Consider the following 25,204-nt stretch of genomic DNA (forward strand, 5'->3'; position numbering starts at 1 on the left):
ACTGGACAGAAATCACCAAACCTGACAGAACTTTGTGCAAGGATGTGGTATCCAGGTTTTATGGCTTACGTGCAAAGGAGCTGAGAGTGGAGTTTGTGGAGGCATAAGATGTCGTCCTGAAACAGACGTCACTGAAGAGTGTCTTTCATACTTTATTGGATGGATATAATGAAATGATTAAAATCCCATGATCAGTTTCATTGGCATTAACTTCTTGAGGTTGACTGATTGACACCAAACTTGTTCTCCCTCTCCCAGCACCCCCTTCCTTTTTCCTCATAAATCCATATTTCCGACATTTAATATAAGCAGTATTTGCCATTATTAGGCCCTACTGTGCAGCTGTGTCACTGGGCTGACTATGGTCTTGGACTGGTATACATTTCCTTGTTCTATGGCATTAATTGTGCCTACTGGACAAGACTCAGAAACAACAACAGCTTGAGCTAGAAACTTCCTTAGCTGCTTCACAGTGTTACGCGGGTTTTCAGACATGAACACAACTTAAGCGTTAAGTAAGGCAGTATTCACACTCCCAGCCGGAGGCACTGAAGTAGAAAGAGGGGCCACCAGAGACTCAGATCCTTTAGCGTAGACGGATAGAAACAAACTCTCACCATTGTTGAATATATAGCCACACTAGAACCCTTTACAGTCTTGCTGCATGTGATTTTATTCAAATTCTTTAAGAGAGGGATAGTAGGGGCTGGAGCGACAGACGGCTCAGCAGCTAGGGGTACTGGATGCTCTGACAGAGGACACGGGTCACCCACACGGTCACTCATAACAGTCTGTAATTCCAGTTCTGGGGAATCTGGGGTCCTCTTCTGACCTCCAAGGGCACCAGGTATGCATGTGGTACGCAGACACACAAGCAAAAAGAAAAAATAAACACCTGTACACATAAAATAAATATTTTTAAACTAAAATATTCATAGTAATTAAATATATTTCCATATGCATATATATTTAGTATATATATGTATATACATTAAAATATATGTAATTGAAAATCATTTTGTTTGTTATCGTCTAATGGTGCCTGGCCAGCTCCCTTTATCAGTTTGTTTCTGGATTTTTGTGGTCCGAGGTGGATTTTCTCAGTGCTTGACATCAGTCACCAAAACCATATACATGGTGGCCGCACATGTTAATTCAGCAGAGTCGTGCTCCTTAAGGAAGAGCTGGGCTGCATTTGCTTCAGCACGTTGGCCAGAAGCTGGACCATAATTTGCTCTGGGGTTTTGGAAATGAAAGAATCCTTGAGGCTGTTGTCTGCAGGGGAACTTCAAACAGTAGGGAAGAGAGACAGAGCCCTAACTTCCCCCTGAAAAGTACAGGCCACATGTGAGATTTTCTGCTGACAGCTTGTTCATGGAGCGAAAGGAGGGGCCAGTGCCACAGGGTCCCCTTTGGAGTACAAAGGTGAAATATAGCATTATTGCTGAGAACGGAGAAATCGTACTTACCTTCTACTTCAATTTAAAAAACAAAACAAAACAAACACACCAATCAGTATACCCATCAGCCAGGAGTGTTGATTCCCTGCCCACTGTTACGATAATTAATTAGACATTGACTATTATGGTCTAGTTAATTTTATTTAGTCAATGTGCACATGAGCTATAATCACATTAGGAGTAAATGCTCTCAAGCCCTCGGTGCAATGCTAAGTGTGGTGGAATCTCTTTAATCCCAGCAGTCAGGGGGCAAATACAGAGAGATGTTGCAAGTTCAAGGCCAAGATGGGCTACATAGAGTTCTAGACCAGCAAGGTCTACATGGCAAGATCCTGTGTCGAAAGTGAATGAGCAGAATCTCAGTGCATCGACCTTCTGAGAGGCAGGTTTTCAGAGATTCATTGCTTTTTGTCTTTACAGGATGTGTGAGACTGGTGAAGGACTATTTATTTTTCAAACACGGGATGGAGAGGCCATCTACCAGAAGGTCCACTCTGCTGCCTTGGCCATAGCTGAGCAGCATGAACGGCTGCTGCAGGGCGTGAAAAATTCAATGGTATGTCTGGAATGTCTGCTTTCTGTCCAGCACACACCACTATGGAGCATGGTCGGGGAATGGACGCGCTGAACCCCATGGCCCACTTTACACTCGCAGCTGATTTGTTTCTTAACACAGTAGGGTGTGGGATGAATGCTATCCTTAGAATCCCAGTGTGGCTAACTGGTAAACCATCCATACCCGTATTCATCTGCTTTTTCTTTAACTACTGCACATGGACACTTGCCCATGTGTACGGCCTGGAGGATGTGCAGTCACAGCTGTGTTTTGGATTTCCAAAGAGTGAGGGGTTTTTTGTTTGTTTGTTATTTCGAGACAGGGTTTCTCTGTGTAGCCCTGGCTGTCCTGGAACTCACTCTGTAGACCAGGCTGGCCTCGAACTCAGAAATCCGCATGCCTCTGCCTCCCAGAGTGCTGGGATTGCAGGCGTGTGCCACCACCGCCTGGCCAAAGAGTGAGTTTATTAAGCAGGTAGCAAGCATTTGTAAAGAGAAACCAAACAGGAAGTAGCAGAGAGAAGCAGCAGAGAGGTGGCAAAACATCGTTTTGGGTGCTTATGACATCACCAAAGAAGCCTGGGGCAGCCTGACTGGGAGGGAGCAAGGGAAGTGACCTCAGACCGCAGCTTACGTCACACAGCAGAAATCATCTGGGAACTCCTCTTTGGGACGCCCAGCTGAGATTTTCTGAACATCTGGCTTCCTTCTGCTCCTACGTCAGGCAGTTTTACATCCCCAGGATAAACAGTAGTGGTGCCCGTTGGGAATGGTTTTCCTAGCTGTTCTCAAGATTGTATTGTAGCCTGACATTCTTGCAGCTTCTCTCTGCCCATAAGAGAATTGGGGGTCACTGGATAGGGTGTTTTAGAGGACACTTTGAGATAAACGTGTTTAAGACGGAAGTGGAGGGAACTTTTCGGGAACAACAGGTGACAGTTCACCAACATTAACGTTACACGCAGGCCCTTCAACATCTACCGACTCAACTGTATGACTTGCTGGCTTCTGCATGTGTATGCATATCTTTATCAGAGGCTATTATTTCTAGGGCCAACGAATGTGTCTAGAAAGTACAAGTGATAGAAGGCTGGGGAAAACTGGAGAGAAATAGTCCAGGCTCCGATGAAGGATTTGAGTCCGTGTGTGACAGCATGCAGGCAGGGAACGACTGTGGGGTGGAGTGCAGTTCAGCTATAAACGCTCTCTGAGACAAAGAAAGCCTGAGATAGGACACATAGCCGTCCACCTGCTATTGTATGAAGATGCCGTGACACAAGCACACACACGCATACACACACACACACACACACACACACACAATTTAAAAATAAACTCCAGTTCCAGGGGACTTGATGTCCTCTTCTGGACTCTGTGGACATCAGGAATGTGAATGGTTTACAGGCACACCTGCAGGAGAAGACCTTGTTACACACAAAATAAAATAAGAAAACTTAAAGCCGTGGTTCTGTACAGGGCTCAGTCTGTTGGCACTAACTGCCTAGCGTCGACTAAAGTTCAAACCTTGAACCAAAGACTGAATGCTTTGAAAGATTTGATTCCCCCCCCCCCCATGACTTTCCAACAAAACGTTCTTTTGGCACATATGGACTCACAGTTTATCTCTTTGTCCTTATACTTTCTATGCGTCACAATAAGAATAATCCTGTGGGTGGCAGGAAGGATAATGACTGGATGGAGAAACAGACAGTGCAGGGTGGGTGTGCCCTGGCCTGACGGTGGGGATCCGGTGCTCCTGGCTTACCTGCTTCCCCATTAGATGCTTGTCAGGTCCTAAGGAAGTTTTGGTGAGATTACCTTATTTGAAAAGCCTTAATTAGCATGAATCAGTCCTGGAAAGGCAGACGGAGATGACGGTGTGCATGTTATGTTTTCCCCTTTTCTGCCTCCTCATTATTTCTGCTAAAATTAATCGGTGGTATGAGTAATTTACTCAATCATCCCTCTGAAAATTTAACTAGAAAATAATATCATTTGCCCTTAATTTGCTGCACGCTCTGCAAGTTCCAGGAGGGACGTGTGGCTTTCAGGTGGTCGTATCCTGTTTCAGAAGAAATGAGGAAAGCATCCAAATGGGATCTGAGTGGTGGTGGTGGTGGGGCATTAGGCTGGGGATTGTGGGAAGCCAAACAGGACCATGTTTTAATCAGAGCCCGATTAGGGAAGCAAAGATACCCCATGATGCACCTGTCCTGAGGTTAGTGTTTTGGATTCCTGTGCCTAAGATTGCAGTCACAGGGAACACAATCCTATTCTTTCCTATCGATGACCTTTGTCCTCTTGCTGGCCTGCTCCCGAAGTAGCCAACCTTGTAACTGGCAGAGGTGGTGGCAGGTGCCTCTAGCCTCAGCCTCTTTGTTGGGAAATCCAAGCTCTCCGAACACCTGTTGCCTTGGTAAAGCCCAGCAACTGCATCCACAATAGAGCCAGCGGGGAACCACTCTAGTCAGAAACTACAGCCTCAGCCCCAAATCCCAGAGTTCATCAGGATGAGGCTGTGTCGGACGGTAGGAACAGTTATTAAGATAGGCTTACATGCCACTCTCTGTATTATGAGGAACGGTGAAAAGGTCAGGCCACAGTGACCACACTGCTCAATGAGGCAAACCCTGGGAATGCCCAGTCAAGCTTGCCCCCTCAGACAGACTTGGGTCTCTCTGTCTTCTGAAGTGCCCCCTGCTTTCTAGGTTGTCACACTCAGCCTGGGGACTTCCTGTGCACACTGTGGTCAGGGACTATCTAATCTGGATTAATAAGTGAATAGTTTTCTATTGCTGCATGACAAGATAGCAGCGCTCAGGTGCCACAAAGCAGCTCACATGCCTGGGGATGTGGGCAGAACGCAGGGCACACATGCGCCATCTCCGTTTGAGTGGGTTTGGTTTTGGGCTTAGCCTAGTGGGATCCCTCTGCCTCTGTTTCTCCTCAAACTGTTATGTGCTGTCAGGGCAATGATCTCACTTGCAGATGAGAAGCAGAAGGGGCTTCATGGTTACTGGGGCATGTTGTCTCCTGGGTGTGCAATTTGGAGTCTCAGTTACTTACCCCTGAGGCAATGACCACTCTTTGTCACCTGGGTCTCTACCATGCAGTCACTTGGCTCATCAAATTCAGCAATAGTGTTCTCGAAAGGTAGATGTCACAATCCCACTGGGGGACAATGGAGAAACCACTCCATTTTCCTGACACCCTCTCCCAGATCCCATCCCCTACCCACAGTCATGGAGAGATTGACTATACAAGCCTACGAACCTCAGGAACAGGAAACAGCAGGGCCGCCTTCGCATCTGCTTCTTACTCTATTCTTAAATGATTCTACTCTTCGTTCCTTGTGTGGTTCTCATCCTGTGTGCTAGAAATCCTGTGTGCTTGGTTCTCTGCTCACTAGTGACACCCTTACTGCCGTTTATCCAGCCTCCTGAGACCAGCTGGGGACGGTACCTGGATTTTCTCTAAGCACTATAATAATGCTTTCGTTCATTCCTCTCTACCACTTCTTCACGCATAAATGTTTAGTGAGGCCCTGCTTGGTTGTATGATGTCATACAGATTATGATGTTAGATAGACAGTGTGTCCTACACTGGAAGAGATGGTTTCATTCATGGTTTTGACCTGGAAGAACTTAATCACCTCCTCCTGATGTACACATGAGAAAAGCGATGTTTACACCAACTAGATCATTTGCCTGCAGCTATGGAGGCTTGATGTCATTGGAGCCAGGAATTCTGGGCAGTTTTCGTCTGGTTCCCTCTACGCTGTCTTGAAGTATTAAAGCTCCATCTGGTCAGTGTTTTCAAGTCTGACTTGTTTCCAAATCTCCCTCAGTATCAGAGCACCTCCTCCAAACAACTGCTCACATATATAAAAAAAAATTAATAAATAAGAAGAGGTCTGGGAGACGGACCCGTCTGCAAAGTGCTAGACTTGCAAGCTTGAGGACACAAGATCTGTCTCCAGAATCACATTCCAAAACCACAAAATCAGTGTGTTGGCACAAGCTTGGAATCCCGTGCTGGGGGGCAGGCAGACGGTTGGAGTCCTCAGCCTTCCTAGCCAGCCAGCCTCGCATAATTAGCATGGCCAGGCCAGTGTAAGAATGGAGTCTTTAAAAAAAAATGGTGGACAGTGTCCTCCTCCTCCTCCTCCTCCTCCTCCTCCTCCTCCTCCTCCTCCTCCTCCTCCTCCTCCTCCTTCTCCTCCTCCTCCTCCTTCTTTTTTGTTTGTTTCGAGACAGGGTTTCTCTGTGTAGCCCTGGTTGTCCTGGAACTCACTCTGTAGACCAGGCTGGCCTCAAACTCAGAAATCCGCCTGCCTCTGCCTCTCAAGTGCTGGGATTACAGGCGTGCACTGCCACAGCCTGGCAGAGAATGTCTTCTAACCGCCACTGTCATGTGCATGCCTGTGCATCCACACACTCACACACGTGACTACAGATGTGCACATACAAACGGGATTAGGCTCAGAGTATGTTTTTAGGAGTTCTGATACCACGTGCCGTATAGTATAATTCTCTCCCATCCTCATGTTTTTGAATCCAGTGCATCATTGTGTGTGACTTGGCTGCCTTGATGAGGAAGCAGCATGGAGCTCCTGGGACAACTGAGGACCTCCCTTCGGCAGTCCGCTATTTTTGCTGCCTCTGAGGACTGTGTCTATGCTAAAGTCTAATTTTGGAATGAGGAGTGGCAGCCCGTGGGACGCTCTTCATGCCAAAAGGAGACCTGTCATTCCAGAATTCCCTTTGAGGCATGAGCCCCAGGGTGGTCTGCTACTTAGCAGAGCCTTTTAGGTACCTCAGAGCAGACTAAGTTGAGGGGGGCATTAAGTTTCCCACGTAAACTGAGTCCTGATGACACATGGGCTTGAGCCAGAAATTGGAAATGCTTTGTCATGCTTTTTTTTTTTTTTTTGGTTGTTAATGGATTAATGGATTGATTTATGGCCAAATGGAATTTCTGGAATATTTTTTTAAATGAATTTGTAGAACTCAAGTGATTTCTTTCATAATTCTTGACATCAAATTAATTTATATTTGATATAATTGTAAAAGCATTTTGATACATATAATATGCATGCATATAAACATATGCATATTTATACACATATGTATACATGTACATATGTACACATATGCACATATGTGCAATACACATATACACATATGCACATATGTGCACATACACATATACACATATCTACATATACACACACACACACACACACACACACACACACACACACACACACACATATAAAATGGGGCAAGGCAGCTTTAAAAACTCATGCGATCAACTTGGTTGGCCTTCCGGACACTGAAGGAAGTAGCTGTTGAGGCGTAGGTTTTGTGTGAGTGAGCGCCTTTCTCATGCTCCCTGCCTTGCTCCTGTCTTTGCCTCGCCCTCCCCCTCCCAGATCAGATTTACCTCTGTTATTTACGGATTCTGGTTAACTGTGTTAACTTTAACACCCTGCTTGAAGCAATTATCACCTTTTCTTCTTTCCTCTCCCAAATTAAAATCTTTTTATATCCTGGCATACTAATTATACAAGAAACTGTTTAGAATTTCCGCCAACTACCTGCAGAGCAGTGTGATAGATATGTCTTAAGGAGAACAGACCATAAAACTTAAGGACACAAAATCTTCCACATCTATATGCCGATGCGGTGGCTTGCGTGGGTGACTTCACACTGTGAAGGCTGTTGAACGAGGGCCAGGCATTGAGGTCAGCCTGGGGCTACCCTTTGAGTTTGAAACCAGCCTAAACTACGCACTGAGACTGTTTCAATGAACAGAAATGTTACATGTTTTTGAGAGGGAGCATGGATTGTAAACTGTGCAAAGCAGGTGATCCCGGGCTACAGAAGGATGCTACCTAAGCATCATCAGATAGGTGTGCCAGCAGGAAGTGCTCCTCTGTGGTTTCTGCTGTGGTTTCCCTCAATGCTGGGCTGTGACATGGAATGTCCAACCCAAATCATTCCCAAATAATTCCTTCCTCTCCACAGATTGCCTCAGGTTAGACTACTTCTTCTTCTTCTTCTTCTTCTTCTTCTTCTTCTTCTTCTTCTTCTTCTTCTTCTTCTTCTTCTTCTTCTTCTTCTTCTTCTTCTTCTTCTTCTTCTTCTTCTTCTTCTTCTTCTTCTTCTTCTTCTCCTTCTTCTTCTCTCCTTCTCCTTCTCCTTCTCCTTCTCCTTCTCCTTCTCCTTCTCCTTCTCCTTCTCCTTCTCCTTCTCCTTCTCCTCCTCCTCCTCCTCCTCCTCCTCCTCCTCCTCCTCCTCCTCCTCCTCCTCCTCCTCCTCCTCCTCCTCCTCCTCCTTCTCCTTCTCCTTCTCCTTCTCCTTCTCCTTCTCCTTCTCCTTCTCCTTCTCCTTCTCCTTCTCCTTCTCCTTCTCCTTCTCCTTCTTCTTCTTCTTCTTCTTCTTCTTCTTCTTCTTCTTCTTCTTCTTCTTCTTCTTCTTCTTCTTCTTCTTCTTCTTCTTCTTCTCCTTCTTCTTCTTCTTCTCCTCCTCCTCCTCCTCCTCCTCCTCCTCCTCCTCCTCCTCCTCCTCCTTCTCCTTTTCTCCTTCTCCTTCTCCTTTTCTCCTTCTCCTTCTCCTTCTCCTCCTTCTCCTTCTCCTTCTCCTTCTCCTTCTCCTTCTCCTTTTCTCCTTCTCCTCCTTCTCCTCCTCCTCCTCCTTCTCCTTCTCCTTCTCCTTCTCCTTCTCCTTCTCCTTCTCCTTCTCCTTCTCCTTCTCCTTCTCCTTCTTCTTCTCACAGCAGCAGAAAGGCAAGGGATAACTGAGGGAAATTGTCAGGGGTACGTGGTGCCGTGTCAAAGGCCCTGAGCATCTTTCCACAGCAAGCTGTGCCTGAGCTGAGTTCTTGGGAGGTACACTGTTAGCTCCATGCCTTGACTGCAGGCGGGAAGGATAGTGTATGTGACACTCATTGAGAATTTACTGTGCGTGAGGAACTGTTCTATTAACATTGGATCTTCAACATGGCCACAGGTATGGGCGGTATCATCCACTGTTAGGCCTCAGGGGGTTGACATGTGGACGCACATCTCGGGAGTGATGGAGCCATGATTTAAACACAGTGACCACAATTTCCAGAGTACTAGTGAGGTTGTGTGTGTACTCGGCTAAAGTTAAAATAAGTAAATAAATAAAATCAAGACACACAAGTTCACACGAATTCCTTAGAAATTAGTAGTAGATATGTGGAAATGCCTCATGTTTAAAAATAAACATTTAAGGGACTGTAAACATAGTTAAGAACACTGCTGCTCTTGGAGAGGACCTGGGCTCAGTCCTCAGCCCCACATGATAGCATACAACCTTCTGAAACTCTAGTTCCAGGGGATCTTATGCCCTCTTCTGGCCTCTGTGAGTACTGCACACATGGTGCACATAGACACAGGCAGGCAAACACTCATACATTTAAAATTAAAAGAATCAATTAATTTTAAAAAGATTAATCAGTTAAGACAGAGCAGGTTGTTAATTCAGAAATGCTAGGTGCTGATGAGACTTAGGATCCTTACTGGAATTTGCTGTGACTCTTGTAGGTAAAGCCTATCTTGTGGGAGCTCTTCCTTTCTGGTCCCTATAACATCCTAAGGAACACAGTGGCGTGTTTAATTGGATGGTCCCATGTTTCACAGCTGTAAGTGCCCATCACTGTGTTCCTGTCTAACTCTGGGCTACACTTCTTTAGCAAAAGAAACATTGTTACCAGCAGAGTGTAGCTTTGTAGACTCAAAACTGACACTCAGTGTTTGAGGATCGCTCCATGAGCAGGTGCCAGCTTGCAAGCCTGGGGATGATAGGACAAACCCCAGGGTGTATCCTCAACCCTTGCGTGTTAAGCTTGTTTGATTGAGAGCAGAGGTCTGTGGGTGCATTGGGTAGACCACGTAGACAATGGCAAGTAGTATGGCTTTTCTAATCTCCGTCACAGTCAATCTCAGGATGGGAATGGGAGTAAAGACACAGGAAAGATTAATCTGATCAACTCCTTACAGTTCTTAATTTATTGTGAGACACCTACAATAAAGACTCCTTTGCAAACCTTTCTAAAGGGTCAGATTGACAATATCTCAGGTTTCTTGAAGCCATGAGTTGACTCTCTTGCTGCTAGCTCTCTGAATAGCCCTCCTCCTCCCTTTTACTTTATTCTAAATTAAATTAATTAATTTATCTCATTTGGGGAATGCACTTGCCACAGAATTCCTGTGGAGGTCAAGTTACTGGAGCTGGTTTTCTTCCCTTACTGAGTGGATCCCAGGAAACAGACTCTGGTCAGCAGGTTTTGCAGCAAGCCCCTTTACCCACTGCCCCATCCAGTTGTTCCCTTTAATATGCAACATGTAGAATCTATTCTTAGGATACTGGAGTTTCTCTTGCAGGCTATAAATAGATGTCTGACCCAACTCCAGCTCTGAATCATAATTCTTGGGCATTAAATACAAATGCACTTATATAATAATCCTTCCTTTCCAACCCATGCATCTCCTGATAAGAATTTACCAAAGACAAAAGCACACAACTCAAATACCCATTGGTTAAATCTGATGCCCTGAAGAAGTTAATCAGAATACATCACTTTAGAGACACAAAAGGCATCACTTTAGGGATATCATTCAGAAGAGGTTCTAGTTTATGGACGCCCCAGTAGGAAAAGGCTTTGTCTTGCATAGCTTTGGGCCATGGCCAGCAACTAATTGCCAGAATGCTGTGGACAGGGCCTTTGGAGTTAGAGCTATGACAGTTGCCATCAGATATTAAGGTTTCAACATTCTGGGGTGATCCAGTTCAGGGCGTCTGCAGAACTGGAAATTGGCCACTTAATGGGTTTCTAGCCAAGTATTTACCAATCTGTCCAAGCATGAAATACAAGTTCTGCTCCACTATGTTGCCATCCTGGAAGGTGAAATGTTATCCTCCGGCTTCAGTACAGGAATCGAGAACACACTGATTGATGTCTCCTGACAGACCAGGGACCAGATTAAGATGACTGAAGACCATGCAGAGGTTTTGTGAGCTGACAGATACAAGCCAGCTTTTGTTTGGTTTGCTACCTAATGGCTGAGATAATTCTAGTTTTTTATTAGAATTGTTTCTAGTGTTTATACTGGTGAAATCCACAAGAAACAGAGATTGCTACATTTTACAAAATAAGAGCATGTGTTGAATACTGGGCCTGTCTGAGCTGAGACTTAACACAATCTTTAAATGTCATGGAAGTGATGAATGGTCTTCAACTTTTCACTATTCCTATTATTTATTATTGCTTCAATAACCTGGGTCTTTTGCTCACAAAAGCAACATGAATGATCACCTCATTCAAATTTACAACCCTATGTTTAGGGGGGACAATTTATGTGTGCGCGCATGCGCGCGTGTGTATGTGTGTGTGTGTCCGTGATTGCGTTCGTGTGTGTGTGTGTGTGTGTATGTGCATATGTGTGTGTCCGTGATTGCGTTCGTATGTGTGTGTGTGTGTGTGTGTTCCCACTTTATGGGATTTTGATGCATATTTTTTCTTGATATCAGTTTGCATTGAAGATGGCAATTCTTTTAATCTACTTTTAATAACACAGGCATGTTCTTTCTGGGGAGTGTCAAAATACATCTGAAAGTTTATGCTAGAAAACAAGTGTGTGTGTGTGTGTACAGTAGTTTGATCAAGAACTACAGTCAGCTGGACACTCTTCTTTGGGAGAGAAAATGGGGATTTTGTAGCTTTTAACTCAAAACAAAACCACATGATAAACTTCTAAAGGCTTTGTTAGGTCTGATCAAAATACTGACTGTAGACATTGCTTTTTAAGTGGAAATATTTTTGAGAGTTGACTTTATCAAGAAAAGTGTTGGGGTGGTGGTAGGGAGATGGTTCAACGGTCAAGAGCACTGCTCTTCAAGAGGACTTGAGTTCAGTTTCCAGAACTTACATGGTGGTTCACAGTCATCTGTAGTTAGTGCCAGGAGATCTGAGGCCCTCTTCTGACCTCCACAGGCACCAGAGACTCATGTGGTGTGCACACATACATGCAAGCAAAACAGTCACACATGTAAAAGAAATAAATGTTAATGTTTAAAATATATTTAGAAAGAGGTGGGCTAGGCTGAGGAGGTTGTCCAAACGGTGAAGAACCACACAAACATGAGGACTACACTTCAGATGGCCAGAACCCATGTAAAAGTCAGACAGGCATGGCGGCCTGCCTGTGATGTCAGTGCACAGGTGGTAGAGATGAGGGCCCAAGGAGCTTGCTGGACTATCTAGCTAGACTATCCAGAATTGTCAGTCTCCATGTTTTCTGAAAACCTCTGTCTCAATATCTAAGGTGATCATGAAATCCACTTGTTGTCAACTGTGGGCTTCCACATGCAGGTGCACATCCATGCATATATGACCACACACATGAGAACATGCATGCACATCTGTAGAAAGAAAAATAAAGTTGGCCACCTGTTGAATAAGCTCAAAATGAAAATGAAGGTCCTTGGGAATAAGGTATTAGGATTCTCAAGATGGTGGCATCTGAGCATCAAATCTAGCCTGCAGGCTTATGTTTTGTGTGTGCACAACATCAGCTCCAATGGAAAGTGCTCCTTATGCAATACAGTGTATGTAACTAAGATAAGGTAGACAGACTGGAATGTGTAGTTACTCTAAACTATGGGTTCTCCTTGAGTAGCTGTTTTATTCATTAAGGGACAAGCCAGAATAACTGGAGCCAATGTCGTCAACATTTGTGATTTAAAGTGCAGCCAGGGTAGAGAGGGTCCTGAGACGTTAACATCCTACAATGTCCCAAACTTGAGAATAACCTGATCCAAGAACCCAGGGTTGGCACCAAGGTTAAGAAACCAGGACCTAAAGATAGGTTCTCCTCCAAGGGGCTCAGCATCTGATGGACCAGTGCATCTGAAATAGACTGCCCATTCTACCCTCTGTGATTGGCCTGTTGGCTTCTCCAATGTCACATGAGGATAATGGTTAGGGTGTCTGCTGTGCATGGTTGGGTAGGTCACATGACCTGGTATGTGTAACACACTGGCAGGAGAGTCCACAAATGTACTCTATTCTAGAGACTCTTTTTCCACATACAAACTAGTGAGACCTGGGCCAGGAAACAGACACTCTGCTTGAAGCTCCAGGGGTTGCTGGGTAGAAACCGGTAGCAAAGGGAATTTGGCTGCGTGATTTGGTTCTTTGACGGAGGTGGCACATTATCAAAAGGCAGACAGCATGATTTTAAGAAGTTGTGGTTGTAGGGCAGAAGCAGGGATGGGCTCCTAACAGGAACTCCACAGATACGCACGGTTACACCTGCTTCGCATAGCAAAATACAACCAAGAGACAAACAGCCACAGAGGATGCATCTGTTGCAGCAACCCTGTGGCCAGCCCGCCACTCCTTCCTGAACCCAGCCCCAGAGTGGAGATGTGAAAATGAGTCACCTCTTCTTTGCTGGGGTGTGTTTGGATCTCTGCTTCTACTGAGTATGGTCCCAGAATGGAAAGAAAGGGTCAGTATGATTGTGTGTGTGTGGAAAGGCCAGGAGTCGTTCCTCAAGATCTGTCATCTTGTTTTCTGAAACAGTCTCTTCACTAGCTCACTGGTTAGCAACCTCCTGATCCACTGGTCTCTGCCTCCCTAGCACTAAGATTTTTGCTTTATGCATTAACTATTAAGAGTTTCTCGAATTTTAAAGTGTGGAGTGTGTAAATGTTCACTGCATACTCTCTCTTTCCCTCCTTCGATCTCCCTCCCTTCCTCCCTCCGTCCTTCCCTCCCTCTCTCTCCCTCATTCTCTCTCTGTCTGTGTGTGTGTGTGCTCATGTGGGCAGGTGCTCCTCTGAGGCCAGAGAGGAGGGCACTGGATCCCCAGAAAGATGGAGTTCTAGGCAGCTGTGAACCCCCTGAGAGCAAAATCTGGGTCTTCTTCAAGGCCGGTTCCTGTTTTAACCACTGAGCCGTTCTTCCCACCCTCATATGCACGTTAGCATTAGAAGTCTGCTCTTGGAAAGGCAGCTGGTGCACAGACCCACAAACCTCTGCTTGTCAGGGTCACAGCTGCACTGTCTGTGCGGGCACTAGGCTCAAAGGTCGGTCGGATGGGCAAAATATTAGAGACAGAAAGGAAAACAGAACCAGAACCAACAATGACAGAAAATGCCAGATACCAAACTCACATCTGCCCACCCCACCCCACAATGCCCACACAAGGTTCAGGTTCCAAGCAGCACTGCTTTAAAAGGCGTGGGACACTGAGTCCCTAATGATGCCTCCTAAGGAGGGCAGGTGGGGAGTTTCTTCAGTAAGAAGACATATGGTTACCAAAGCGAAGGGAGCAACGGCTTTGTTTTATGCATGCAGTTGAGGACTCATATGGCGCTGAATAACTTGATGTTCAAAGTTTCATTTCATTTCCCATGGAAATAACCGTTGCAGTGCATCTGGGGACGGCAGAGAGCTACACTTGGCAGGTTGGCCCCAAATGGTGGATTTCGCAAGCAGTCAGCTTGTCAAAGCTGTAAGCCCCAGAGGGGGCTTTGTCCCAGACAGCTTCCTGCTCACCAAGTCCTGTGTCCTTTGCAGGATTTTTCTTAGCAGGAAAGAAATCAGCCTCCCTCCCTCCTTTTCTCCCTCCCTCCCTCCCTCCCTCCTTCCCTTCTCTCCCTCCTTCCCTCCTTCCTTCCCTCCCTCCCTTCCTCTCTTCTTTCTTCCCTCCCTCCCATCTTCCCTCCCTCCCTCTTCCTCCCTACTTTCCTTTCTTCCCTCCCTCCTTCCTCTCTCCCTCCTTCCCTTCTTTCTTTCCTTTTCTTCCTCCCTCCCTCCCTCTCTTCCTCCCTCCCTCCCTCTCTTCCTTCCTTCCTTTCTCCTTCCTTCCTTTCCCCTTTTCTCTCTTTCCTTCCATTCCCACCTTCCTTTCTTCTTTCTTCCACCTTCTTTCTTTTCTAGGCAGATGTGTGTACCTTCATGGGCATATGTATTCACGTGTCTGGGCAGCATGTGTGTGAGCATGTGGCTGGAGGCCAGATGTCAATCTTAAATACCTTTCCTTTTTTATCTTGGTTATTTTTGGTATTGCTTTGTTTGAAACAGGGTTTCTTCACTGGCCTGGAGCACACTGCAGATGATAGAATAGTTCTCTTCATATGATTGAAGAATTCACATTTGATTGGTTCATTCATGAAGCATTTACGATCTACTTACTCTGTAGTAAGTGCCTACTATGTGCCTGGTATCCCGAAAGGCACTGGGTTTAAAAGCATGCTTGAGAGACCTTTGCTCTCAGGAAGGAGAATGCTGTTCAGAAGGCCTCTGTGTAGACAAAGCAGTGCCAGTGTGGAAACAGACCATGGTGTGGCCAAAGCTGGCCTTGCAACTGCTTCTTGGACTTAGAGGAACAGAGAAATGGTCTTTTGTTCACAGTCAGGCTTCCAGCCGCAGGGCAGGGCCTTCCTGGAGTATAGAAATGAATACAATAAGTGGACCATGAGCTGCAGAACTCAGAATGCAGAATTCATGCCTGGAGACCAGGGCTGCTGGGTGGAGCTGTGCACAGAACATGGAGTTGGACGGTTTGGTTGGACGGAGTGGCCATTTAAGCCAGAGGAAGCAGTTCCAGCTGGCTCTCTGCCCTGAGAACCCCAAGCTTTCTCCCTTTCTCTATTTTTACAACTATCTTGGAGCTAGGAACTGGATTTTAAATCCCATTTAGTTAATTTTTACATAAACACGTGCATGTCAAATTTAACTAACTGCAAAATTATGATCATATACATGCTCAATCCTGCCTTTCCTTCTTCCCATTGTTCGTACGGGTCTCATTTCCCACACTCTTTCTTGATTAGAGACTCCTAAACTTGGTGTAGCCAGTCTTGGTGGCACAAGACTGTAATATCACCTATTTGGGGGAACTGAGACAGGAGGATTATACTTTCAAGGACTGGATGGGTTAGAGGGAGTCCGAGTTCAACCAGGGTGATATGCTAAGATTATGACACAAGATTAAAGGTCAAAGAAGCTGGGGGTGTAGTTTATCAGGAGGCAGGCAAACAGACTGTGGGCCAACCCCAGAACTACACGAAGGAAAGGAATGCAGGGAACAACTCACGTGTACCCCATTTTCATGTGTACCTACACAATCCCACACAGAAACCTCTATCTGCATACACACACACACACACACACACACACACACACACACACACTGGGTTTAGGGGTCATTGTCAGCTTTGCAAAATCAACATCATTGGACTTCCATGAAAGTTAGCTAGATCTCTTCACTTAACAAAAAGTGGCCAGTGGAAAACAGATGTGAGTCAGAGTAAAGGTCAAATTCAGGTGTCTCTGCCGTGGCTCAGGGTCAAAGCTCAGAGTGTCAGTGTTTTTATAAATAAAGTTTTATTGCAGCATGGCTATGTTTCCATTCATTTATATGCCTTTGTAGTGTTTGCCCACAGAAACAACGGAGTTGTATAGCTGGGGCTTGGGACTGTGTTGTCTGGAAATCCATTTGTCAGTATCTTAGTCAGGGTTTCTATTCCTGCACAAAACATCATGACCAAGAAGCAAATTGGGGAGGGATGGGTTTATTCAGCTTACAGTTCTAAATTGCTGTTCATCACCAAAGGAAGTCAGGACTGGAACTCAAGCAGGTCAGGAAGCAGGAGCTGATGCAGAGGCCATGGAGGGATGGTACTTACTGGCTTGCTTCCCCTGGCTTGCTCAGCTTGCTTTCTTATAGAACCCAGGACCACCAGCCCAGGGATGGCCCCACCCATAAGGGGCCCTCCCCACTTGATCACTAATTGAGAAAATGCCCCACAGCTGGATCTCATGGAGGCATTTCCTCACCTGAAGATCCCTTGTCTGTGATAACTCCAGTCTGTGTCAAGTTGACACACAGAACCAGCCAGGACAGTCAGCTTTGGTGTCTAAGTGATATTGAAGCATCTGGATGATAACACGTTTGTTTATTCTATCAACTGGAATATAAGAATACTTTCTCCACTGCTTAATGTCTACAACATATTTCTGCAGATAAATTCGTATCTACTGTTAGGTTTATGGGTGTGGGGCCAACTACCTACCAGTGGCCACACCCTTTAGAAAAAACAGCTTCCCCTCCCCCAGTAACCACCAACTGCCAGCAGTTCCTCAGCTATGGAAGGAACAGTGTGAGCACCAGCCACACCCATGCTGGGATGTTGATTGGCTTAATCTCGTGCAGAGAACACGGCTGCTGTGAATTCATGACTGCAGGGGCCGTGCTGTGTACAGATGATGTGAGTTCATCGTTGCAACAGCCATGTGTGTTACTAAGGAAGCACTCTACGCGTTCTGATCCACCAGTTCACACGGTCTTCCTACCCTCTCTTCCACCGTGTTTCCCGAAACTCAGGGAGGTGGATATATTGTCTCATTCAGGGCTAGACACTCACAGATCACTTATTTCCAGCACTTTGACTAGTCAGGAGTCTCTGCACTGAGTGCTCACTGCCCACTGCAAAAAAAAAAGTGTCTGTCACCAAAACCGAGAACAGCGTCACTCTCTGGATAGAAACATAAAGACCTGGAAGGCTTCTTAACAATATCTTCATCTAACAATTTAAAATTTTTGCTTGGCGTTTGGACAGGCTTTTGCTAGGAGGCTCTGGATGACTTCAAACCTGAGATCCTGCCTCGGCTTCCCAAGGGCAGGGATAACAGGTGTGTGATCATCGCAAATGGTGCTTTGTGTCTTGTGGCTGATGTTAGTTCCATTTTGTAGAGGAGGCTGCTCCTGAGGCACAATGGCTCCTGACTCCTAAGACAGGGACACAGAGTCTTGCATTTGTGGTCAGTGTCACTGGAGAGCGGGGGTGTACACATCATCGCTTGGGGAACAGAGTGTCAGCTTGGGCAAAATCTCCTACTTGGCTAAATGCAGCCACCTTTACCAGCACACCGACCAGCCGACCGTGGAATGTTGATGTCCTGTGCGTTTAGGTAATCAAGAGCAGGTTGTTGAGTTGTCTCCCAAGCACTAGATCCTGATAATGCTCCTTATGTTTAATGCTAAGGCCAGCAGAGGGAGGAGAGTGCTCAAAGCTGGTATGCTGGTCTCTGTGTCTCTTGGCACCCACGGATCCCCCCACTTCCAAACACCATGTGGTAGCCCCACAAAGATCACAGGAAAGTTGTTTAGCATTATCTGTGTCTCCTGGGTTCCGGAGAATTGGTTGCTGTCACTCAGCCTAATGATTAGCATTTTAAGTAGTTTGTATTGATCGACCCGCTCATCAAGGGGGAAGAGCCTGGAGGGATGAAGCAAGGGTGTTTATCTCAATCCTTAAGGCCTGACCAGCGTCTACAAGATGTATTAGTGGGAAGCTGCTGAGGTGTTTGCGGAACCTGGGAGATGTGAATCCATTGGGCGTGGTTTACATTTTGTGGCTACTCAAGCATACACTTGGTTTTCAGTGCCTTTAAAAGAAAATCTCTCGAGTAAGATTCTTGTTCTAGTTTAAGGTTGATCATCTGGTCTGGACTCTGTAGACATAAACACAACATTTAAGATCTGGTTCAAAACCTGTGCCCCATCTTGAGATAAGTGAGCAGTCCTTTCAATTTAGAGACTTGAGATTACCTTCGGATCCTCCGAGAGCTCTTTCTAGCGCCCTTTCTGACTTCTGGTTTGCTTTGCTGGTATCCTTGGGAGGAGAGTGGAGGGCAGGGACTGGAGATGGTGTGGGTTGGAAGTTGTCACACCACCAAGATCTGTGGAGTGCATGTTCCTTTAGGTCCTTTCCTGGGCCCATGGCTGCCCACCCTACCTTCCTGATCCTGGGAGAGAGACACATCCACCCCTTCCTTAGTGGTTATTCAGAGTTGCCCTAGTCCTTTCAGCCAACGAACGGGGAAGGACTGGGACTTATTATGAAATGCATTCATTTCGGTTTGAGTGTGGCATAAGATGCAAATAATGCCAAAGAATTTGCCCTTCCAGTTTACCTCCTTGAATCTCTCCTGAATGCAATTATCCCATGTACCCCGTTGGCCTTATGATTCTTAATAAATTAATTTATCCGACAAGAATGATAATGTCCCTGTACTTATAGGACTACATTTAAAGATTCCAAGACTCCTGAGAGATATCTGGTGTCATTGCCAGTGACTAACTCTCTCTATATATATATCTGCATCTATATATCTATATCTATATATCTATATATATTACATATATTATATTTACATATTATATTATATATGTATAATATATATTACAATACAATATATTATAATAATTAAGGGAAGATTGTGGTAATGAACACATATTTAGGAAGCACAGACTGTGGCTAGATAGTATTTAAATTCATTCCAATGACAAACTGTCTCTTGGAGCCTGCCTAGGAAATTTCTACTCCGCCCTTTTAAGTTTATTTTCTATGATTTCCCAAAAACTGAACTCTCCTCTTCCTGGTGATAACAGTTTAGTCTGTTGCACAACCTGAAGGTGAGAGTTCTTTAAGAACAAAAATGAAATCACAAACTCGTCGCTTCTGTGATATCGTAGCAACACTTAAAAGTAATTTTCGAGTCAGTTGAAAACCATTTTAACGTGCAAATTAAAATTAAAATTTTAAACCCATTTGAAAATTGGCTGTTGGAGCAGCTGTCTCTATATTGGCTTTCTGGATGAAGACTGTGGTCAGTAAGGAAAGGGTTTCAGAAAGGAGAGTGGGTCACCTTAAAATGCAGAGTCTCTTACCTGCTAAATAAAACAGCCCTGAAAATATGCAACATAAGTTACTGTGCAGGGCATGCGCTGTGACATCACAGAGCACAACAGGTCCAAAGGTATTAAGACGAATCTATGCTAAACAACATGGAAAGAGAGGGTGTTCTGTAGCTGTATTTATGAGCTAGGGTGTGTCACGTGTGATGCTCATTTTATTTTTAATCATATGTGTGCATGTGTGTCTGTGTGTGGGTATGCACTGGCACTCGTAGGTGCTTGGGGAGGCCAGAGGAAGGTGTGGAAACCCCTGGAACTGGAATTATTGGCAGTTGAGGGCTGCTCAGTGGTGGATGCTGGGATCAGAACTCAAGTCCTCTAAAAGAACAGAATGCACTCTTACTTTTTGAGATTTTATTTTATATGAGTATGAGTGTTTGCCTGGATGTGTGTATGTACATCACATGTGTGCAGTGGTCAGAGAGGCCAGATGATGACATTGTACCCCCTGGGGCTGGAATCAGACAATTGTGACTTGCCATGTGGGTGCATGGGAATTGAACACAGATCCTCTGGGAGATCAGCCAGTGCTCTTAACCACGGGGCCATCTCTTTAGCTCCTATATATATTTGCTTTTTAAAACAGATAGACAAGAACTATACCAGCATGTTCACAGGCATTATCTGTCTCTCTTTGTTGCCTGCTTGGAGCTGATTTAGGATCTTCCGTAGATATACTCCTGTACGTCCTAAACACAACAAAATATATCAATTGTGTAAGAGAGCACAATATATTACAAGTCTTAGGAACAGGTCATAAATATCACAAATATTGGAGTGCTTTCCCCTTCTTGCTGCCAGGCAAAATATTTTCAGATCCAAAGCCTGAGTTGCCTTTGAGCGTATCAAAGGAATGGGCAGGAATAGAATCTTAGCGTACTGCAACCTCTGGGGTTGACTCCTGTTCCGGTGACTGCTCAGGACGTACATTGAAAGGTCTCATGCTATCTGTTCTAGTCGTGTATTTAGCATGTGTCTGTTGCTGTGATTAAATACTGAACAAAAGTAACGGGGGTGGGGGTGGGGAGAAAGTTTATTTCCTTTACAGGTTATAATCCATCACCGAGGGAGACTCAGGGCAGGAACCTGGAGGGAGGCAGGAATTGAAGTCAAGGCCACGAAGGGGTGGGGCTTGCTAGCTTGTTCCTGACTCATGCTCAGCTCCCTTATACAGACAGGCCACCTGCCTGCCTGGGGACTGTACCCACAGTGGGCTGTATCAGTCAGCAACCTGAAAATGCTCTACAGCCTAATGTGATGGATGTAACTCCTCAATGGAGGTTCCCCTCCCTGGAGGTGTCTCGACTTGACAACAAAACAACCAGGGCATGGGGCATGGAGTTGGAGGGCAAAGTGGGGAGAATTTAATTGTGTCACTGATAGGAAAATGGAAGGAAACTGGAGATGCCAATGGCTAAGATGGGGGTGGTGGTGGTGGTGGGGTGAGGGTGGGGTGGTGGTGGTGGGGAATGCCAAGAGACAGCTAAACATGGGGTAGAAGTCAAAAGGGCAAGAGCAGAGAGCTGTTCTTCTCTCCCTCCCTCTCCTCCCCTCTGTCCCCTCCTTTCTGTCTGTCTCTCAGACTGTTGTCTCATCTGTCTTAACTTTATGCTTAAAACATCCTGGAAATTTGATATAAACACACATGCACGCATACATGTACACACATACACAAACACAAATACACATATGCATGTATACACATTTTCACATACATGCATAGGCATACACACATACACATCTGCACACACACATCCATAAACTCACGGGCACAAAAATATACACATGCATTTGTACACATATGTACACATATGCACATATATACACACATGTGTGTACACACCTACACACATGCAATGACATACACATATATGCATATGAACACACAAGTGAATACATACACATGCATGTACACATGCATGCACACACATATACAAACATACACACATATGCATATGAACACACAAGTGAATATATACACATGCATGCACACACATACACAAACACGTGCACATGTACACACACACATGTACACACACAGTTGAGGATGTTATCGGAGTTCCATAGGCTTGGCTGAGGATGTAACTCAGTTGGAAGAGCTCCTACTGAGCATGAAGGAAGCCACAGGCTTCATCTCCTGCATCACTTAAACCAGGTGTGGTAACACATGCCAGTAATCTCGGCACTTAGGAGGCAGAGGCAAGAGGAGCACAAGTTCAAGGTCACCTTTGACTACACAGTGAATTTGAAGCCACAAGAGGCCCTGTCTTAGAGAAAGAAGGAAGCAAAGGAGTGGGGGAAGGAGGGAGACATGGAGGGAGGAAAAGAAGAATCAAGGAAAGAAAAGGGGAGGGAAATAATCACGTGAGCTTTGGAAGCCTCTTAGGTGGAAAACACAGAGGGACAGGGATGGCCCCTGACGCACGTGATCCACTGGCCAACAGTGTGCTGGAGACACCCATCCTCTTAGGACCGGGATGAATGGATGGGCAAGGACAGTATTGTTAGCACATGGTCATTGCCAGAGATCTCCCTTCAGTCTGAGACAAGGGAAAGTCAATTAGCCTGAGAAGGATGATTTTAGGACTTTGAGCCAAAAGGATTTGCTGATGGGCTGAGGCATGTTTGCTTCCAAGTAGGTGCAGCCCAGGATCACATGACCTGTGTCCTGGGACTGGCTGCAGTGGGTGCAGTTCTACCTAGCTATGCGGCTCCATTTCTCCACCCAGCTCTACTGCAGAAGCAGATGGCTTTGGGAGCAGGACAGTATTGGGGAGGATTGCAGCCAGGCCCCTGTCGCTGTGCACTCCTGGGCTTAGATTCTTGGTAGGCAGAGGGAACGCGGTCCCGTCAGACTGAAGGAGTTCAGAGCCCAGGAACTTTGGTAGGTTTGGGAGGTTCAGCTGTTGTTACTTTACAGGTTCTGTGGGGGCCTAATAGCCTGGCCATTAGAATTTTTTCTCTCCCAAGATAAGTTTGTAGCTTTGATGGGGACTCCCTTGAGGTAGGAACATACCGTATCATCCTCATTTATAGAGCACAGGCACACACCTCTTTAAGCTATAATAGTTTTAATTTAGAACTACGAGGCCGCAGTTAAGTGCAGAACATTCTCACTATCGCCCAAGAAAACCCTGTCTCCTCTGCACACTGGGGGCATCCGCTTCCCCCAGGGATTCACCTCTCCTCAGAATTTCAAATAAATGGAAATATATTCCTATGACGTTATTATAGTGGCTTCCTTCACCAAGTGCAATCATTTCAGGTTTGTACATGTGACCACACGCATCAGGTCTGCTTTTGCTTTTTTATGACAATCTGATTTTTTTTTAGGTTTATTTAGTTTATGTGTATGGGTGTTTTCCTCGTCTGTATGTGCACCATGTGCTTGCAGTACTCATGGAGACCAGTAGAGGGTGCCATGTTTCTTGGAAGTAGAGTTACAGATATTTGTGAGCTGTGGTTGCTGTGAACCGGACTACGGTGCTCTGTAGGTGCTTTTAACTGCCGAGTTGTATCTCCAGCCTCTACTGATATTTTTGTTAAAGTGTTTATGGTTCAGTCAATGAACAACCCTGGGAAAAGAGACTTGGCAGAACCAACAACTCTTTCAGGCAGCATGACGCTTCTAGTACATTTGAGACCCCATGGATCGTACAGGTTGGTTGACTGCCTTGAGTATTTCATGGCACTGTACAGCACCAGGAGTCTCTTAGCCTGGCTCAGAAAGAGCCCTGTGTGTGTCCCTATGGCTTGGGGGGAGGGGCAGGGTTAACAAGGAATTTGTGGTCTGCAGGAGGCAGGGGGCACTAGCCAATGATGAAATGACTAGACTAAGAATCCAAGTCTGAGGTGAGGTAGCATTGCCTAACCCTGTTAGAAGTGCAAAGGTGTAACCTGAACACATTTCAGGGAAGCAGGAGGGAGGGGTGAGGGGTGGGGGAGATGGGGGGATAAGAGGGTGAGGGAGAGGGGAAATGGGGGTCAGGTTGTTGAGAAGTGGAGAAGCCCCCAGGCCTCGGTGCAGAAGTGCAATGGCATCCAGTCATGGTTGGAAGTGGCTGTGCCGAGAGGTGAAGGCTGTGGCGAGGCCTGAGAGGAGAGCGGAGGGGAGAAGGGAACACCACCTCCAAGCAGCTGGCCTGGTTGCTTGGCAACACTTGGTTCTCAGCTGGCTAAGTTGAGATACTGGGCTAACTCTTCCAACTTGGATGCTTCATGACTCACTGTACTGACACCTGAGAGAGAGAGAGAGAGAGAGAGAGAGAGAGAGAGAGAGAGAGAGAGAGAGAGAGAGAGAAGAGAGAGCACGCCAGGATTCCCTTGTGGCCATTGTTTCTTGTAGAGCAGAACAGAGTGTGTGTTGGGAGAGATGGGACCTGACTTCACGGCCAGGTGGAGTATACAATAGTCTTTCCCTCCCCTTCCACACTGTGTCTCCCTTCCCACGGAACTCAGGTGCACTGGGCGAGTCAGAGGAAGGTCCATTGTAGTGTTGAAGCCTGGATGCTTTGCACGGGACTTTCTTCTAAAGAAGCAAAGTCAGATGTGATGTAGATGAAGCCCTGTGCAGCTGCTTCAGACAGTGAAGCCCTGTGCAGCTGCTCAGACAGTGAAGCCCCGTGCAGCTGCTCAGACAGTGAAGCCCCGTGCAGCTGCTTCAGACAGTGAAGCCCCGTGCAGCTGCTCAGACAGTGAAGCCCCGTGCAGCTGCTCAGACAGTGAAGCCCCGTGCAGCTGCTCAGACAGTGACGCCCCGTGCAGCTGCTCAGACAGTGAAGCCCCGTGCAGCTGCTCAGACAGTGAAGCCCCGTGCAGCTGCTCAGACAGTGAAGCCCCGTGCAGCTGCTTCAGACAGTGAAGCCCCGTGCAGCTGCTTCAGACAGTGAAGCCCCGTGCAGCCGCTCAGACAGTGAAGCCCCGTGCAGCCGCTCAGACAGTGAAGCCCCGTGCAGCCGCTCAGACAGTAAAGCCCCGTGCAGCTGGTTCAGACAGTGAAGCCCCGTGCAGCTGCTCAGACAGTCCTTCTCGTTAACAGGATGAACAAAGCACCCAGGGCTAGCCACCCTGGCGAGGGGAACTGACCTAGACACCCACCCACCAGTGCTGGCCTCTTGAAAATATCACTTCTATCTTTATTGCCTGGACCTCCTCAGGCAGGCTGTGGTGACAACTTTTAATTACCAATTCACCAGAGTCAAGAAGTCACGTCTATGGTGAGAAGGGCTCCCCACTGTGGGCGGCACCATTCCCTTGGGCGAGGATCTTGGAGAGTCTAAAAAGGAGACTGTGAGCCTGGCTGCCGCAGCATCCGCTCCTCTGTTTGCTGACTGTGGATTTAATGTGACAAGCTGCGTCACCTCCACCTCCCTGGCTTCCCTACCTT

General features: G+C 46.2%; 1 protein-coding gene across 1 annotated transcript in view; it reads left to right on the plus strand.

Annotated features, from left to right (window-relative positions):
* Dok5 (docking protein 5) overlaps positions 1–25,204 on the plus strand; it is a 150,805-nt gene that overhangs the window by 113,421 nt on the left and 12,180 nt on the right. Inside the window, exon 6 of the mRNA XM_052181581.1 lies at positions 1,881–2,016. Coding sequence (XP_052037541.1) covers positions 1,881–2,016 — 136 coding nt within the window. The remainder of the gene's footprint in view (positions 1–1,880; positions 2,017–25,204) is intronic.

Source organism: Apodemus sylvaticus, chromosome 5, assembly GCF_947179515.1.
Source record: "Apodemus sylvaticus chromosome 5, mApoSyl1.1, whole genome shotgun sequence".
Taxonomy (NCBI): Eukaryota; Metazoa; Chordata; class Mammalia; order Rodentia; family Muridae; genus Apodemus; species Apodemus sylvaticus.